Consider the following 18830-nt stretch of genomic DNA (forward strand, 5'->3'; position numbering starts at 1 on the left):
TTTGTCCTTTTCTTATTGACCTGACTGGCAGGTTGAATGAGATAAGCTTTCCTTCTGGTTTTGCACAAATGGTTTAAGTTGAAGGCTCCATGCCTGCAATCAAGTGCCAACAATTGCCCTTTCTAGACAATCTTAGAGCCGGGACAAATGTGAGAAGTCATATAAGCCAACACCTCGTTTAAAAAATGAGGATACCGAGGTTGGGTCAGAGAGCCTAGAATAGATGAGGTGTAGACGGTGTGGTATGGATGGGGAGGTGAATGCATGAATGGACAGACAGATGGATGGATACGAGTACAGGATTAGGCATCAGGAGCTCCTCATTCTAATCCTGGCTTCATCACCAACTATTTCTCCCAACCTAAGCAGATCATTTCATTTCTCTGGGGCTGCTTTCCCTTATCGATGAGGCAATTAGCCCTGAAGCCTCTTTCAGGTCCCTTTTAGCTCTCAAAGTCACTGATTTCATGAAACAAAAGAACTTTTCAAAACTATTCAACTTGGTGATGCTGGGACCATTTTGCCAGAATCACCCAGAATTCATAGCACCATAATAATGATAGAAGGGACTTGGGAGGTGTTATTAATCCATAGATTTGACACTGCCTGGGCATACTAATTTCTGTGCAGTGACCTCTCTTAAAATTGCATTAGAAAGAATAAGTCACAATAGTAAAGACATGGTGACAACCAAAGTATCTATCAACAGACGATGAATAAAGAAAATGTGACACACACACACACACACACGCGCGCACACGCACACACACACACAGGAATATTATTCAGGCATAAAAAAGAAATCCTGCCATTTACCATTTGCAACAACATGGATGGCCCTTGAGGGCATTATGTTAAGTGAAACAAGCCAAGCAGAGAAAGACAAATACCTCACGATCTCACTTATATGTGGAATCTAAAACAAAACAAACTCACAGAAACAGAGAGTAGATTGGTGGTTGCCAGGGGTTGCGGGTGGGGAAATGGGTCAAAGGGTACAAACTTCCAGTTATAAGATGAAAAAGTTCTGGGGACCTAATGTACAGCATGGACTATAGTCAACATATTTTTGACCAGAGACGTGTATTACGGCCACAGGCGTTAGTTTCTGCAAAACTCCCCCGGTCAATAATGTGTTAACCACAAAACTGCCAAGTGGGTAGATCTTAAGAGTTCTCAACACACACAAACAAACTGTCACTATACGATGTGATGGATGTGTTAACTAATCTTACTGCCGTAATCATTTCGCAATATAAGCATATATCAAATAATCATGTTGTAAACCTTAAGCTTATACAATGTTATAAGTCAATGATATCTCAGTAAAGCTGGGGGAAAATTCTGTTAACTTACTCTTAAAAAAAGAAACAAAACTGGCTGTGGGCAGAGTTTCATCAAAAAGAAGTAGTTCCCACCTTGAATCAAGACATTCAAGTAATCATAAGAAAACAGCATGCCTTTAGGCCTGCCTTGCTTCAGAGAGTGAATAGAAAAGTCAGCATTACCTGAGTCACCCTGGGAGACTGTGTGCATCTGACTTTTGTGTAGACGTCCCTTGTGAAATGGAGACTATCTACCTAGGCCTCTGACACCTCTTTATATCATACGTATACGTATTCATTTAACTTAATTTGGTTTTTAAGTTAATTTTTCCCTAGACCCCAAATTCCATTTGGCAGGAAAGACTCTGTAAAAATGGGTGCCTTCTTGGAGCAAATCCCTTCTGCCTGCTCAAAGAGCCCTCCCCAATAATGACTGTTTTCTTAAGTCATAAAACAGCAGGAAGCAGAGTCAACTGTATATACAGGCGGGGCCATTACAATCGCATTTTTTTCCCTCTGACTGCCAGTTCTTAAAAATCCAAGCGGCCATCATTTGTTTTCCAAAGCTCAACCACCATTAGTTCTTTGAACGTTACCGGAAATACTGCCTGTGGGGCAAAAACTGCCCTTTTTTACGCCTGAGAGAAGAGGGGCAGCGGAAGGTATACAGAGGGGTCATCTGGTTTAAGCTTCTTTCTCCAGGCAGGTCTGCCTTTGAACTGTCCCAGAGATGGCTATTGCTTCTATTTTTATTTTTTTACATGTTTTTATTGAGGTATAGTTGATGTACAATATTATATAAGTTTCAGGTGTGTAACATAGTGATCCACAACTTTTAAATGTTATATTCCACTTATAGTTACTATAAAGCATTGGTTATATCCCTATTGTACTATATATCCTTGTATCTTATTTATTTTATACATAGTAGTTTGTACCTCCTAATCTCCTACCTCTATCTTGCCCCTCCCCACTTCCCTGCTTCTGTTTTTAAAGATAGGGAACCTACAGCCTCCTGAGTGAGCCTTTCTGGAAGTTTAATTACCCTCAAGGTCAATCGCCTTACACCTCACAACTGCCTGCTCCCCAACCCCATGCCTGCTGTAATCTGAGCCCGCTTCCTCTTTGGTCCTCTGCAAGCACCAAGGTACCTGTGTGGTGTGTCTGTTATGTTTAATGCAGGGTCACTAGGAGTCTTCAATTTGCCATTTCTACTTTGGAAACCTCCCAAGTTGGGTTTGGTTGGAACTGCGTGTTTCTGAGCCTGGGGTTTGCTTTTCACACAGAAATTGGAATCAGGGGATGCTACCAAGTCCCAGAGTTTCCTGAGTCCGGATATGGCCAGAACATCTCCAGGCACTTAAAGAGAAAAATCTGCCAGGGGGAAATGAGGTCAGAAATAACGGGAGTCACGGAGCAGGCAAATGGCACCAAGGAGATGGTGAACGGACACCATGTCCTGGGGGGCAGGAGGGTTGTCCCTGGTGGATGTGGTGGTTCTCTGCTGGGTTCTGCCCACTCTGGGGTATGGGGAAGGTTGGGGCAGCACCCAGGATGGTTCTAGCGGGTGATCAAGATGCCATGAGACTGTGGCCAGGACTGTAGGAAAGACTGCCATGAGCTGCGGTGCCCACAGGATGACCTGCAGAGAGCCACGCCACAGGGGCGACCTTAGAGCCCCCAGAGGCACCAGGCAGGTTCTCTGGAGGAATGGCCCCCGGGGTAGTGGGGCAGAGCAGCAGCCAGAGATGCAGGCAGGGAGGCTCTGCTGGCATTTCCCGAGTTCATTCTCTGTGCCGGGCACATAGCATTGTCTCACTCAAGCTGATAGAGAAGCTCTCATTATTATCCCCATTTTACAGATGAGGAAACTGAGGTTCAGAGAGGCGCCATAACTTCCTGAAGGCTTAAGAGCCTCAACCGGAACTCCACTTGTTTGCCCCAGAACCCAAATTCTTAACCACTTCGTTTTACGACCTGTCATCCCTGCATCTCAGCTTGCTGGCACGGTAGGAAGCCCTGTTTCTGACACCCTCAACCCCACCCTTTATAAAAATTAATAGAGATATTAATTTTCCACCGGGGGCATGACATGGTTAGGAGGCATGCAGATGCTGGGCGGGGGCTCCAGTCAGCTCCACAGATCTGGAACTGGAACCCAGCCTCCATCCCAGGGAAGGGTGTGGTTCTGGAAAAGTGTTACTGTGTGTTTACTCAAAGATAGTCATTAAGTCACCGTGAAGACATTTTTCTGCAGACTAAACAACCCCACTCCTTTTATAAAAAAGCTTTCCTCACAGGAACTATTTTTTTTGTACCATCTTTCTATATTTACTGGTTTTCTCTCAGGCACTCTTCTCCCCTCCCATTCTCTATTTTAAACAATCCTGTAATAAGATTTTGATCTGTGGCACAGAAAGGAAAGGGTCATTTTCATAGATTTCATCTCCAGCCTCCAAGTGAATAAAAGGCCGGCATGGATGGTGATCAGCCCCTTGTGGTCCACTCTGACCCTCTGGCCTCTTTTGACCACCTCTGCCCCTGGCCAGTCTTCCTTGAACTTTACCACGTATTTGGTCCTTAGGCCCATGCAGTCCTGAAATGATTCTGACATGCACTTGAGTCAGCCTGATTTCCTTTTGCCCTGCAAGAAGATGCTTCAAAAAAAGAGCCCAATGCTCAGAGACAACTTTGAGGAGTGAGAGTGTCAAAAGAAAAATTCTTCCTCCCTGCAGGGGTCTGACATTACCCTCTGGCAGAAGTTTTAGCCACATGTGAGTGATGCTGATGGAACACAAGGGTTCTGGTGCCTGAGTGTACCAGCTGGGAGGGGAGGTGCCAGCCCCGAGGGGCGGCCCACTTACTTCGAGGTTCTCGGGGTCCGTCCACTGTGATTTTGATGGCTCTGTGGTAGGTGGCGACTTGTGGTGGGTTTGTGAAGACGGTGATGGTCAGAGTGAAGCTCTTTCCTGTCGGAACACAAAAGAGAGCAACGAAGAATGAGGCAATGGCCTGAATATATCTGCTGGGTAATTCAAAATTAATTTATGATTTCCAGCCCTCACACTGGAAAGGTGGCAGGACTTCAGCACACATTACTGGTTTTTCCAATACTCCTTTGACTTTGGCTTTGCTTACATTTTGGAATGTACAACTACGTTGTCTAGATGTGACACTTCCCTTAGTCACGTGGCTTTTGTTTAGTCATGAATAACACAGGATCAAGAGAGATTCAGATGTGTTTTCTTTCAGGTCGGAACCCGAGGGACATAGGAGCAGATTGGCAGCTGTCCACTCCTCGCTCCGCTCCCAGGTCCTCCCTTTTAATAAGCTCAGAGCAAAAGGAGGAAAAGAAACCATTTCCGTCTTTGCCCTCTAACCTTGTTTGTACCTCCAAGGATTAGGAAAGATAGAATTCATAAGTTTGAGGCTAGGCTAAATTGGAATGATTCTCTCTATGTTAAAAATACTAATTGCTGGTTGATTCTAAATATTGTTTTGAAAGGCCAGATGTTATTATAGGCACTCATGGGGTTGGCCAGACAAAATTTATATTCAGTAAATGGATTTAAGGATGTGTAACTGACAGATTGAGATTCAATGACAACTGTTAGCATAAATACGCAGAGGGATTTCCATCTAAGCATTTTATACAAACTTAAGAAATGCGAGCATGTCTTCATTGCATAGGTCGAATGCAATGCTTTTAATAATTTTTAAAAATTGTTTTAAAATACATAATTTATAATAAAAGTATTAATATATAAATACATTAGTTACTAAAAAGCATTTCTTCTTTGCTAAGCAGTTCAGAGAATGCCCTCTGGTTTTGAATTCTGGCTAGCTGACCTTTGACAAGGCACTAGCCCTCCCTGTGCCTCAGTGTCCTCACCTGGAAGATGGGTACATATAACTTTTCCTACCTTATCGAGTTTTGGGAGAGGTTAAATGAATTAATATGAGTAAAATCATTAAAACAGCATCTGGCACATGGTATTCAAAGGTGTGTGCGTGTGTGTGTGTGTGTGTGTGTATGGGGGAAGAGAGAGAGAGAGAGAGAGAGAGAGGCACAGCTCTTCCTGCAAGAGAGTTAGAAGATTTAGGTTCCTGTACAAATATTTGACCTCTCCAGATCTCAGTTTCCTGGTTTGCAAAATGAAGGCATTCATGGGATACCTACAATGTCACCTTTAACTCTGATTTTATCTTCTTTTTTTTTTTTTAAGATTTTTTTCTTTTTTTTTTGACGTGGACCATTTTTAAAGTCTTTATTGAATTTTTTACAATATTGCTTCTGTTTTATGTTTTGGTTTTTTGGCCCCGAGGCATGTGGGATCTTAGCTCCCTGACCAGGGATGGAACCTGCAGCCCCTGCATTGGAAGGCGAAGTCTTAACCACTGGACTGCCAGGGAAGTCCCTGATTTTATCTTCTAGATGAAATCCCGGTGCCCATCTCCATGTGTAGGCGTGTGCCTGCCCCAGGGGTGTTTCCCCAGCTGCCTGCAACTTCAGCATTTCAGAGATTCCATGAAAACACTATATTTCCTTCCTAGGGCTGCTGTAACAAATTACCACAAACTGGGTGGCTTAAAACAACTGAAATTTATTGTCTCCTAGTTCTGGTGTCCAGAACTGGGAGACAATAAACTGAGGTCTTGACACAATTGCGGTGTTGACAGGGCCGTACTCCCTCTAGGGAAGAATCCTCCTGGCTTTGCCTGGCTTCTGGTGGTTCCCAGCAATCCTTGGCATTCTTTGGCTTGTGGCAGCGTCACTTCACTCTCTGCCTCCTTCCTCACGTGGCCTCCCTCCCTCCCTGTCCTCTGTCTCCAAATCTCCCTCTCCTTACAAGGACACCAGTCATTGGATTCAGGGCTTACCCTACTCTAGTATGACTTTAGCTTAACTTGATGACATCTGCAAAGCCCCTATTTCTAAATAAGGTCACATTCTGAGGTCACCCACGGACGTGACTTCTTAGGGAATGCTATTCAACTCAGTACAAACACCAAATGTCATAGAGTTCCAGTCTTGGCACTACAAGTGACAACTACTCTCTATGTACCTGTGGGTTTTACCCCCAAAACAGTCCCACAGTCCCTGTGGCGGCCCTCCTACAACCATCCTATTCTTGTTTTTTTAATTTTTAAAAACTTTTTATTAGAGTATAGTTGATTTACAATGTTGTGTTAGTTTCAGGTGTACAGAAAAGTGATCAGTTACATATATATATATATACTTTTTCATATATATTCTTTTTCAGATTCTTATCCACGATAGGTTATTACAGGATATTGAATATAGTTCCCTGTGCTATACAGTAGGTCCTTGTTGTTTATCTATTTTATACATAGTAGTATGTATCTGTTAATCCCAAACTCTTAATTTGTCCCTCCCTGCCCCTTTCCCCTTTGGTAACCATAAGTTTACAACCATCCTATTCTTGATTTCCTAAATGACAACAAAGAATCATTGTCTTCCTAATGTTGGCCTTTTCAGGTCTGTGTAAAACGTACAAGTTTTCAAGCACTTTCCCATATACTATTTTATTTGATTCTCACAACACTCTCATGAAATAAACAAGACAGATTTTATTGTCCTTGGTTAACAGGTAGCAAAGCTAAGGCTCAGAAAGGATGAGTGGTTTGTCCAAAGTCACACAGCTTGGATACATGGAAAACCCAGATCTCCAGCTTTGTGCTTCACGTTATTGTCATGAGGTCCTAAATCTCTACCTTCAAACTCAGTGGTACCAGCACCAGTAATCCAGAGTCGTGGTACCTTTTCCATGCTCTGCCCCTGCCCCCAAAAGCGAAAACAGTCCTGGTGACACTAATGTACCCAAACTGTACTCAACAGCTAACTGAAAGCCTGGGTTATAGTTCAAAAGCAGTTTCTAACTGAGCTGAATTTGGGCTCCTGGCGTTTACCCTGGTTAACCACAGACTGGCCTACTGAATCGGGAAGGAAATTCAACCAAAGCGAATATTTGTGAAATCGCTGCTTGTAATTACAATTCTACTATTTTATGCCCATCATTTTACGTGCAGTCAAGAAGTGTCTGTCCAGCAAAAGCTACTAGGTGGGGCATTTTGGCCACAGTAAGTGTGGTTCACGAAGGTGGGGCATCCCGGTTCGCCTCCTGCACAACGGGCTGTTGTTTACAGCTTTGAGCACCAGGACATCTGCTTATGACCTCATAGACGGAGGCAATAAGTGATGTCATCTTGCTCATAGGTGTGTGTGACATTTTTCCACTCCAGGAGAACTCTGCCTTCTGCTTCCTTGTATTCTTCCGAGCAGACCTGGCACCAGACTTGACACCTGGGGACAGCCAGCCAGTGGGTACACTGAACCCCCGGAACTCTGCCTTCTGCCCTCTTCCCTCCGCCCTGGCCACGCCCCCGCCACGCCCCCACCACGCCCCGGCTTGTCCCTGCCGAGATGCAGCCCTTCTTAGCCAGCACCAGCAGCAGTGGTAGCGGCGCCTAGAGCATGCGTGTTATTAGCCAAATTCCGTCATCAAAATGACCTACAGGGCCTGGTATTTTAAGTGCGTGGGTGTGGAGAGCGAAAGCCTCTCAAGTGTTTTTCTCAGCAAGCTGTAGCCAGGCTAGTAAGAAGGTAGGGGAGAGCAAAGGAGGACGGATCGTCTAAATAACCACCGAAATCGGCTTTTTGGGACTAACTGCAGGGTTGGGAGATGGGGCTGCCGTAGAGAGAGCTGATGTTCCCATTTGTAGCCTGAGCGGGTCCTTGCCTGGAGAGGCCGGGAGGCTCCTTGCCGCCCTGGATTCGGCCCATGGGGTGAGCAGAGGTGCCGCTGGCTGTGCTGCCGAAAGACTGCAGCGCTGGACTCCCCAGGGGGCAAGCGGCAGGGTCACAGGTGCCCTGCGTGGGGATCCACAGCGGAGGGAGCTAAGGAAAGGGGGTCAACGAAACCTTCCTTCTCCTGCTCACGGAAACCTCACCCAAACAGCACCATGAGTTCTGGCGGGTGGTGTCCAGGAGGAATGCTATTTAGAAGCCCAAACAGCAGGACTGAATAAGAAGGCGGGAAGAAACAGTGAAGGAGAGAAGGGCTGTCTTGACTTAAGCCTGGAAGCAGCAAAAGACAAGAACTTGATTATACAACCCTGTGGAAGTGCCAAGGCATGGGGTGCTAGTTAACAGTGAGGACTGCCTGGGCTCAGACCCCAGCTCTGCCCCTTGCTAGCTGTGTGACCTTGGGCAAGTTACTTAACCTCTCTGGGGGCCTCGTCATCTGTAAAATAGGGGTGATAACAGTCCTTCCATCTCATAGTGCTGTTACGCAAACTAAACGAAATAATGCATCAGCAAATATCCGTTTAATTATCACTAAAGATGTGACAAACATGATTGCACAAAGACCAGAGCTGTGGGCAATCCTGTGAGGTGCAGCTGGTGGTGAATCGACGTTGAGGTCTGATGGTGGGAGGTGAGGTGAGCTTTAGCGTGCGGTAGGTGGTGCCGATGGAGCCCCTCCAGGCCCATCCTCTCTTCCTTAGGAATTTCAGCAAACCCAGGCAGAGGGCAGAGGGCCGCAGGCAGGCAGCAGAATGGGGCCCGAAGACCCATCGGGAACACTGCACGTTCCACTTCAACGTCAGCCCTACTCCCACCAGCTGGCGACCTTTGTAAGGCACAACTGCAACTGGCTGATCCACTTTATAAACAAGCCGGGTCAAATGCTCCCCTCAGAGCACGCGTGGTCCCCCTCGATGCCAGTGCGTTCCTCCAAATGCCAGCGCAAAATCCTAAGTGCTTTATTTAGTTGGGAGGAAGGTCACGGGGCAAGTCTTCCTGGATATTTGCTGCCATAACAGACTCTCCAGGGTGAGGCAGTGACAAAGCCCCAGGTCTGTGCTTTCTTGGGTCCCACGTTTACAGGCCCCGGGGCTGCTGGACTCCGGCAGCCGGGGCTGTGGTCTCATAAAGCCACGGCTGGACGCTGCAGTTCCGCAAGGGCCCAGGGCACCACGCCACTTCCTCACCACATCTGGGAAGTGGCGAAACCTCAGGATTGCTGCAAACGGGCACCCTGTTCCCCAAGGGCGAGGGTGGGGAGAGGAGCAGGAGGTGAAAAGGCAATTCGAGATCATCTCATGCCCTTAGAAGTTCGTGCCCCGTCACGTCGCGGCAACGTCTTCCTATGGCGATGGGTGTCTCCCTCCGTCCTCTTGTGATCGCCCCTCCCTAAGTCTGGTTCACGGGTAGCCAAGCCACTTGCGTTGGCTCCTCGGCCATTGGGTTCTTTTTCAGTCACTCTCCTTGGTGAAGGTTTGGACCCATGAGTCATCTTCTCCTTTTTGGGCCAGTTTCGATGGGATGTGAAACTTGCCCTTTGTCACGCAAGGGCAGGCTGTACGCACGGAGGACCATCTGCTGAGGGGGTCGCAGAGCTTAGGAAACGAAATCACGACAGTTTCCACTCATTCGTGCATCTCTGCGGGGAAACCGGTCATGCTCACACACTTTAAACACCCAAGAGAGGGAGCAAGGGAAAGTCAGAGAGAAAAAAAAAAAAATGCAGCTTTTGAAAACCAAGACAGCCAGGGAAGGCTCAAGTTTTGCTCTTTGCAAATTCTGGAAATCCCAAAAGATTCTGCGATGTTGCAGGAAGATTTCTCCTCTTACCATGTAGTTTGTGCCAGGTCTAATTTTAATCACAGATAACTAAGTATTATAATTAACAAACTCTCGGATTCCAGGAGAAATCTGAATCGGGGATATTTTTCACAAAGTACCTTTAATTTATGTTTCTCGCTTCTCCACTGGAACAACCTAACGGCCAAAATGCATGTTTTTGCTCCTCATCCATTTCCTTACCCAAACACTTACCACTATTTTTGACAGCGGGGCTGTATAATTATTTATTTGGGGATTTCTGAATAGAGGACAGATTCTTCAAGTTGTGCAGCATCTCCCGGTTTCTCTGCATTGAATTGACGTGAGGATGTTGGTGTGTGTCCCCTTGGGTGTAAAGTGCCGGTGTTTACAACGTCCTTATCCGATGGTACCTGCAGCCACGCAGGTAAAATGTAGGGGGGAGGCCCCAGCTATCAGTACGAGGATAACCCCCCAAAGTTGCCTGAAGGTCAGGTGCTTAAAACACAGAACTAAGCTTTCCATAAAAAACAGCATGCGTTGAGTATGATGGAGCACTTGAAAAATAGCAGTTTTACTTAGAGAAAACCAAAAACATGCCAAGTGTTTTCTCTGGAGCTGTTCTACAAAAATGAGTTGTTTGAGGACAGGGGTGGTGTTTTATCAATCTTTGCATTTTCTGTTCTGAGGCAGTAAAAAAAAATGTTTGATAAATGGATCAATGGATTATTCTATAAACTTTCAGTTTGACAGCTGGTTCTTTATGAGGTCTGACTTCACTTGGAAGGCTCAGTTCTCCCTTTTGGTGGCATGGGTGTGAGCCCAGCTTTACTAAAGGGTTGGATGGGCAAGGCTTTCTCTTCATGAGGGGCATTACTGAACCCCAAAGAAGCATGATGCTCTCATGCGATTTTTGCACTTCCTTTCCCCAGGTGTCATGGTCCCTTTCTGCTCTTCCTTTTTTCTTTCCGTGTCCCAGTGCCTGAGTGTCTCGGATGAGGAACCAAGTTTTAATCCTTTTAGCCCAAACACCTCCAAGACCCTGAATTCACAGCCTCTTTTGGTCAAGGCCACGCCTGCTGCCCTGTACTTCCATCCTGGAGAACCCTTTGGTTGGCACACCCCAATTCCACAGTTTCCACCCATCGGGCCAAATGCCACACAGGACAGGTGACCAAAGTGACCTCCTGGGGCTGGCCTAGTCCTAGCCCTGACCTTTGGTGCCCATAGCCCAGTGCCTCAAACACACAGCCCAAGGCCGCATGCCACCGCGGCAGAGAGGCCCGGGGCGGGGGGGGGGGGGGTGGGTGGGCATTTTGAAGGGAAGGTAGCGTCAGGGTCCTCAGTGCCTGCTCGCCAGCCTGTTCGCACCCCTAGCTCTATTGCAGGAAGCTGGGAGGGCAGGTGGGGATGGAGGCCAAGTAGGAAGAAGAAGGAAGGTCTAGGCAAGGCTGCAGGGTGTGGTAGGCGGGGCCTGGAGGGAGCTGATTTCTAGACATGGTGACATTTACCAGATGGTGGGTTTGCAAACTGGACATACAGTGACCCCTCTGTATCCACGGGTTTGGCATCCATGAATTCAACTAACCCTGGATCCCGTCTCTAAGCTCCCAAGCACCCTCCAAAAAGCCCTGTCTGCTCTTCAGTCAGCAATCCCAGCATCTTCGTACCATTTGTATCTGGTGATGTCAATTCCCTGCTTAAAACCTGCTGGGGGACCAGACCAAATTCCCAGTGTGGATGTCAAGGCCCTTACCAGCTCTCTTGGCCAGCTCGGTGTTCCTCCCCAACCCTGTTTGCTCTGCTTGGACACTCTTCCTGATGCCTTCACCTGGTAGCCCCCTCGCCACCCTGAAACATCTCCACTGAGATGACCAGCTGTCCAGAGAGACCCCTAAGCTTGTAGTGGGATATGCACCCAGCTGTGCATTTTGCTTCTGTCACTCCTTTCCCTATGGTGCTGGCCACTCAGAACAGTGACCTCTGCTTAACTGTGGGCCCCTCACTGGCCCCGGCATGCTGTGGCTTCTCTTTAGCTGGCCTTTGTATCTCCAGTGCTAGCCCAGTGCCTTGCGAGCAGCAGGTGCACAATGCACATCTGATGAATGAATGAATGAAAGAAATACCCCCATGACATGACCTCTGTGGGTGGGGGACAGTTCTAATAAAGTAGCCATGGGCACTATACTTCCCTGATCGAACAGGGTCCAAAGCCTGTGAGCAACTCACTAATGAAAACAGAGAACACAAGGTCCGTCACCAGGCTGGTGCCCAGCAAATGCCTGGGATGATTATATTATTATTATTATTCCTTCATTTATTTATGAATATTTATGAAATTCCTGCTGTGTCTCAGGCACTCTCATTTTACAAAGTTCCTCGGAGGATAAAGGAATATAAATTCCTTGCCAACGAGGAGTGGACAATGGAAATAGCATTGTTCCTGACTTTCTGACTCAGGGAGACACGGGCTACCTCCTGCCCACTCTCTTCCCTCCTCCCTCAGTGACTCTCCTACAGAAGGAAGACCGATGCGGCGGTGAGTCATAGCTCTTTCTTCCTAAGTTTTGTTACACACACCATCTCATTTTAATCATCCTAATAACCTTTTGAGGTACATATGAAGGGCACTGTCATACCTATTGTACAGATGCGGAGACCGAGGCCAGCACATCTAAGTGAGTACGGCAAGCACACCACCTTCTCATACTTTGTCACACTACCTTCCAAAGACCCGCAGAATCGTCACAAATAGGTGCGTGTGTTTCTATGTTGTTATCATGAATCAGAGGAATATTAAATGGGACACAATGGCCTTAGTGGACTCCATAGCCCATGGATTTGGGCAGAATGCAAGATACCTCTCCAAGCAACAGCCAGATTGATCGATTCTCTGTTGACATGTGACCAAAAAAGAAAAACATGTGTGGATGTTGGCTTGCAGTTTCTGAAAGTGCTGATACAACCTTCAAATGGCTTCCAGGGGAAGAGCCAGGATGTCCTGAAGCGTGGTCCAAGGCGAGCTGCCGTGGCACCACTATAAAACTCCCCTCAACCTGGGTGGAGTCAGCAACTATGGTGCGGGAAGAATGTGATGCTGCTGGGTGCCAGCCTGCAGAGCCCGGCAACAGGACAAAGGGATTATTCTGCTTCATTGTGAAAATGCAGTGTTTACTGTTAAAATACGATTGGGAATTAAAGGGGCACGTATGAATCATAAATATTTGCATGCCGTTAATGTTTGGGCAAAAGAGTTGGAAGGACTAAGTTGGGAGAACTTCTCTTCCCATGAAAAACAGTGCCTCGGATTACAGTACATATTTAATTTCATCTCTTGCATTGCTGATCTGAAATCGCAGTGCCCGCTGCGCATAAATAACCCTTCCGTGTCCTGAGAGCTGGCTCTACGGGGCCGAGGGATCAGGATAAGGGTTGACATTCCCTCCCAGAAAAGTCATTCATTTAGACAAACAAAAAAGCAGGTTCCGGTTGTATTGTTTGTTAGGAGCTCACAGAGTTGCCATCGGCTTCCCTGCAGAGTTAGTCACAGCAACTGATCTTACCACGAAAAGTAGTAACCCCTCAAGTCTGTGTTATTTCAGGTAATCCTCACTGTACCCCGCCCCCTTTGGACAAAGGTTGGCTGAATCAGGCTCAGACAGGTCAGGTGACTTGCCCACAGACACACAACTCTGAGCCAGTGTTCTCAACCAGTGTTCCTTCCCCCCATCTCTCCCCCAGGGAGGGACATTTGGCAAAGTCGGCAGACACTTCTCGTTGTCACCACCCATGAGTGACATGGAAGGAATGCTCCTGGCTACTGGGTAGAGGCCAGGGATGCCAGTAACCATCCCCAAATGCAGAGGATGGCTCCCACGACACAGAATAATCAGCGCTAAACGTTGATGGTGCCCAGGGTGAGACACTGTCCTCCCAGGAAGAATTCAGTACCATCCATGTGCTAACCACTATGCTTTACTGCCTAGAGTAAGCAGAGTCCTGGGGCAGTCACTCCTCTGGGGATGTTTAACGAGTCCCCACTCTGTATCAGGCACTGGTCTAGTGACTGGTGATACCCCCACAGCGCTGTTCTAGTTAAGGGCGGGATCTCTTGTGTTTTGAAAATGCTTGGAAGGCCACCTCCTGGGGACTCCCACGCCCATCTTCATCCTTTCCCTGGCGCTGGGGTCCCAGCACCGCGGTGCACCAGTGCGCGCCTGCCTGCCACAGCTGTTCCCGAGCTCCTTCCCCAGCGACCTTCACTTCCCAGAACGTGGGCAGCGTGTGGGCTCCGTAGAGCCCAGCTCAGACGCCGCCCGGGAATTCCCAGGAGGATAGCTAACTCTTACAGGTCTCAAATGATTTGACACACAGCTGATCTCCACGCCGAACCTGGGAGCTGGTTGCCTTACTGAGGAAAACTTACAGGAAACAGAAGGGGCAGGAAAGTTCGGAGTGAGGGCCCCCTGCAGAGTAAATGCAAACAAACAACCAACTAGAGACCGCAGTCACAGCAAAGTGTATTCAAGAAATTCCACCTGTAGCAGACACCACTGTGATTCAACGAGAACACCTAGAGGACTCTTTCTTTCAGACTTTTTTCAAGTCATTTTCCCCTGAATCTTCTTGTATTATAGAAAATAGGTGATAGCAGAACCAACACGTAAGGGCAGGTGGGAGAAAGCTCCAGAAGAACCCAGCCCTCTGTGTGCCGGTGGTCGCTGCACACCTAACATGTGGGCAGCAAACCAGGGCTTCCTAGGGATGGACGGCAAATCAGCGTCTGTCCCGTCCCTACTCCTTCCATGCATTGCCCTTGGGTGTGCACACTGACTCCTTTTCGGTGTCTGTAAGGCATCGGTCAGTGATGCATACCAGGACCTTGCTTTTAGCCCTTTTTAGTTCACGTGGACGCTGTCCACTCACATCAATTCATGTTCCTGGATTAGTGGATCTGTGGCCCCTGACTGAAGCCTGATGGGGAGGGGCGTGGCAATGAGAAGCCAGCGTGCACTTTCACTGTTTCTGATGGTCCCTGTGGACCTGCACCTGTGTGGCATTTCTGAGGGAGCAGCTGTAAGTGGGGGGAGTCCTCGAGGGAGAGCTTTCCCTGCCAGGTGGCTCCCTCCACCTGCAGCCTCTACTTCTGGCTGCCACACACCCTCCAACCCAGGAGATGCCAAGATGGTGCGATCCTATGCACACAGAACTCTAGTATATTTTCACATTTAGAAAAAGACTAATATGCAGTGATGCTCTCTCGTTTTTTTTTTTTTTTATTCTGTGTGAACGGAAGTTTTTCATCAATTTGGTAAAGAGGCAGAAAGTGTTAGGGAAGAGAGGAGACATTTTATGACTTATCATGATCATTCGTGTGAGGCCAGCCCAGGGTTTCTCAGTCTCAGCGTGACTGATGCTTTGCAGGGGTAGTAGGGCTGTCCTGTGTGCTGTGGGAGTCACTCTACCCACTAGGTGCCAGGAGCACGCCCCACCCCAGGGGTGACAACCAAAACTGTCTGCAGATATTGCCAAATGTTGGGACCCACGGAGGGAGACCAAATTGATAGGCAGATTGATAGATAAGATCTACCAACTATGACCTGCCCTGAGGTTTCAAGCAGGACGGGGAAGGCAGAACATCTGGACAGACCCAAGTGCCGTAGGTACTGGAAACACACCACGTAAAGAGGCCGAAGCTGTATTAGGATATGAGTTTAGACCGTTTCTCATTAATTACAGATAGATAGATAGATAGATAGGTAGCTAGTGCCTGTACTCCATACAATGGTTTCAAATAGAATGAAGGAAAAACATCTCTAAAAACCCGAAACCAATGCCTGGAGCAACCTGGAGTGCTTCCACCTACAAACAGGCCCACCCCTCCTTGCCTTCTCTGCTGAAATCTGATCAGCACACAGCTCACCAACTGTGCTCAGATGCCTGTATTCCTGTGTATTGCCTTTGTTTGAGCCAAGCAGAGTCTCCTTTGTTTGCATACGGCGACTCAGTTAAGGCCACACACCATCCGCGAGGGTGCTGGCCAGACCTCCCATTCACCAGACCCAGAAGCATCCTTGGACCCGGACGCTGGGGGGAGGGTGCAGCTCTGCAGACGGAGCTGCCCCTACATCCTTAATGACGCTCTTAAATCTCAAGGTAAAAGCAGGGATTCATCTAAGTTGAGAAACAGACAGGAAATTTACTTACATCTTTGAGAAAAACGCAGTTTAAGTGGCTCCTGCATGAATGTTTCCTCACCAAGGAAACCAGAGGAAACGCATTTTGAATCCAGTGGCAGGATGGCCACCGGGCCTCTCGAAGGAGGTTGTCGGGATCACTTTCCCATTTATGGGTCCTTCAACTACCTGAAACCCTCGTTGGAGGAAGTTCAGTGACATAAAATGGAGTTCCTAAATGGGATACGCTGCTCGATATAGCCTAATAGAGACTGGAACGTGCTGGAATCCCAAATCGGCACCAGCAACAGGAATGCCATGGGAAGCTCGGTTCTTAACATGGACCGAAATACATCTCTGTTGAAAGTGGGACTCACATCAGGGCCAATGACGGAGGGTAGGCTTTGCCTGAAGTCCACTAATGCAGGCTTATAAACACAAAATCTTGAATGCCCCAAGAGTGAGCTGATAAAACTGGCACCTTTGAAAGTATTCATAGGCAGCTCATTAAATCCACACTGCTCACTTATTAATTCCTGTTAATTGCTTTACTGGGGCTTCAGATGAGAAGACCTTGTTAGTATGGATTTAGTCCTCAAAGATAATTTGGTCCAGGAAGTCTTCTCAGTGGTAGTGTGGACACACACACACACACACACACACACACACACACACACACCCTTCTGGCTGAAAGTCCACGAAATCCTTCAAAACCACATAACTTCTCCCTTTTGACAGTACATGGTTATTCATAAACATTCCCTTTCTGATCTGAACATGTTTTATAATCACCAACAGAAAGAAAACAATCATCAGACAATATACCATCTCTCTTTTCAACAAGTCATTTTTCTTTAAAAATAATAAAGAAAAAGTAACAGAATATTTTCTTCCATAACCAGTCTTCTCCATGCTCTCTTGCCCCTCACCAACCAGCACAAAAGAAAATACAAAACTGATTCATTAGAACCAGAGCAGCACTGCAGCCGTTGGCCGGATCACTGTTTATGTCTATAATGCTTGCTGCTGAAACAGGAAGCTCTAAAAATCACTCAACCATTATTTCTCTTGGAGGCACTTTCTGACTGATGGTCTTCTGTCCCCACCACAAAGGGCTGCCTCAATCCAAAGCAAGCCGGCTGGCAAGGAAGGGCTTTGGGGGAGGGGTGGTGGAGAGAAGTCCAGCTTCTCCCCAACAACTCTTAAATATTGTTCATATAAATAACCTCAATTTAAAAAAGCTGTCCAACACCATCAGCAATGCCTGGCACTTCATAAAATCAGCAAGAAAACCATGAAGAGATCAATTGCAAAGCTGCGTGTTCCAGGCACAAGCAGTTTTCAAGAAAGCTCTCCTCCTTGCCATGACACCAAGTGGGACAGGGACTGCTTGGGTGGTGGTTTGGGGGACGGGTGGGAAGCAACTTGCTTGGGTGGTGGTTTGGGGGAGGGGTGGGAAGCAACTTGCTTGGGTGGTGGTTTGGGGGACGGGTGGGAAGCAACTTGCTTTGAGAAAGTGTTTTTACTCTTTTACGGGCAAATGTGAAACAGAATGAGAAAGCTGATCTCTAGAGATGAATTCTACATCAGATCATGGGCACTAGCTTTCGCCCTGCCATCGAAAGGCATTATTTGCTAGGGCTGCCAGAGACTGCGTGTATCAGAGGCTGGGTCTTTTCCCATCCATATTTGCCCACACCGAAGTCTGAAAACAGATTTCAGATAGTATATATATAATTTCAAAATGTAGATCAATAGCAACCCAAAAGAGGGGGAAAATGGGAGAGTTGATTTTATCACAATCTCGTCTTTTCCTTGTATTCTCTCCAGGAGACCTGACTGCCAGCTCATTATCTTGAATGTTATCCATGAAACAACAGTGGGATTGTCAGATGAATTTTCCTCCCATTATATGAGTCTGTGATAAAACAGAGAATGACTTGGATCCTGTGATAATATGGTGAGTCATTCAGACCATTTCTCAGTAATGACCACTCCATAAAGACACGTCTCTGCTTAGAATACCGGTACACTCTACCCTTTTCTACATGTACCTTTCCTTCAACCACAGTCTATCACTCATCTGAAAGGCAGCCTCTCCATACTGTTCCCCGAATAACATAAAATACCTTAAGAATGAAAATGCCTTAAGTAACAAACATTACACAAATATGCAATACCCCCGATTGTGACAGGGTAAATATTATGTCTGGGAAGACATCCACAGCAAGAACATAAGGAAGGAATTTCATTTTCTAAAAGAGTTGGGAAGGGTACTTGTTTGAAAGTGGGCAAGATTAAAGTTGCCAGGGAGATCAGCATAAACACAAATTTCCACCAAGAAATTAACCCCAGTCCTAACGGATGGGGGAGCACGTGCCCTCTCTGGGCTGGTTGTGGAATTCGAGGTGTAGGTCTGCAGCTGGGGGCGCCAGGCAGTCACTAGAGAGGAGGCTGCCCCTTCGATGACAAAACAAGCCCTTCTCCTTGCAAGGGACCGTATGCGTGCAGACCTGATGGCCTCTCAAAGGTCTGGACCAGTGGTTTGACTGGGATCTATTTTCCTAATTATACACACCAGGTCCTGGCTATAATAAAAGCAGGTGTAACCAAAACAGCACAGGGTGCAAGAAGAATGTCTAACTCATTTGTTCCGTTTATTTCCTCATTTTCCAGTTATCTACAATGTGCAGCACAGCG

The 18830-nt window shown here is 47.1% G+C and overlaps 1 protein-coding gene across 8 annotated transcripts in view; it reads right to left on the reverse strand.

Annotated features, from left to right (window-relative positions):
• The window catches only part of RUNX1 (RUNX family transcription factor 1), a 246615-nt gene that overhangs the window by 63491 nt on the left and 164294 nt on the right, over positions 1–18830 (reverse strand). For all 8 annotated transcript variants that reach the window (XM_068547034.1, XM_068547030.1, XM_068547033.1 and 5 more), the window contains one exon: positions 4190–4294. In XM_068547034.1, coding sequence (XP_068403135.1) covers positions 4190–4294 — 105 coding nt within the window. The remainder of the gene's footprint in view (positions 1–4189; positions 4295–18830) is intronic.

This window comes from Eschrichtius robustus, chromosome 6 (genome assembly GCF_028021215.1).
Source record: "Eschrichtius robustus isolate mEscRob2 chromosome 6, mEscRob2.pri, whole genome shotgun sequence".
In the NCBI taxonomy this organism is placed as follows: Eukaryota; Metazoa; Chordata; class Mammalia; order Artiodactyla; family Eschrichtiidae; genus Eschrichtius; species Eschrichtius robustus.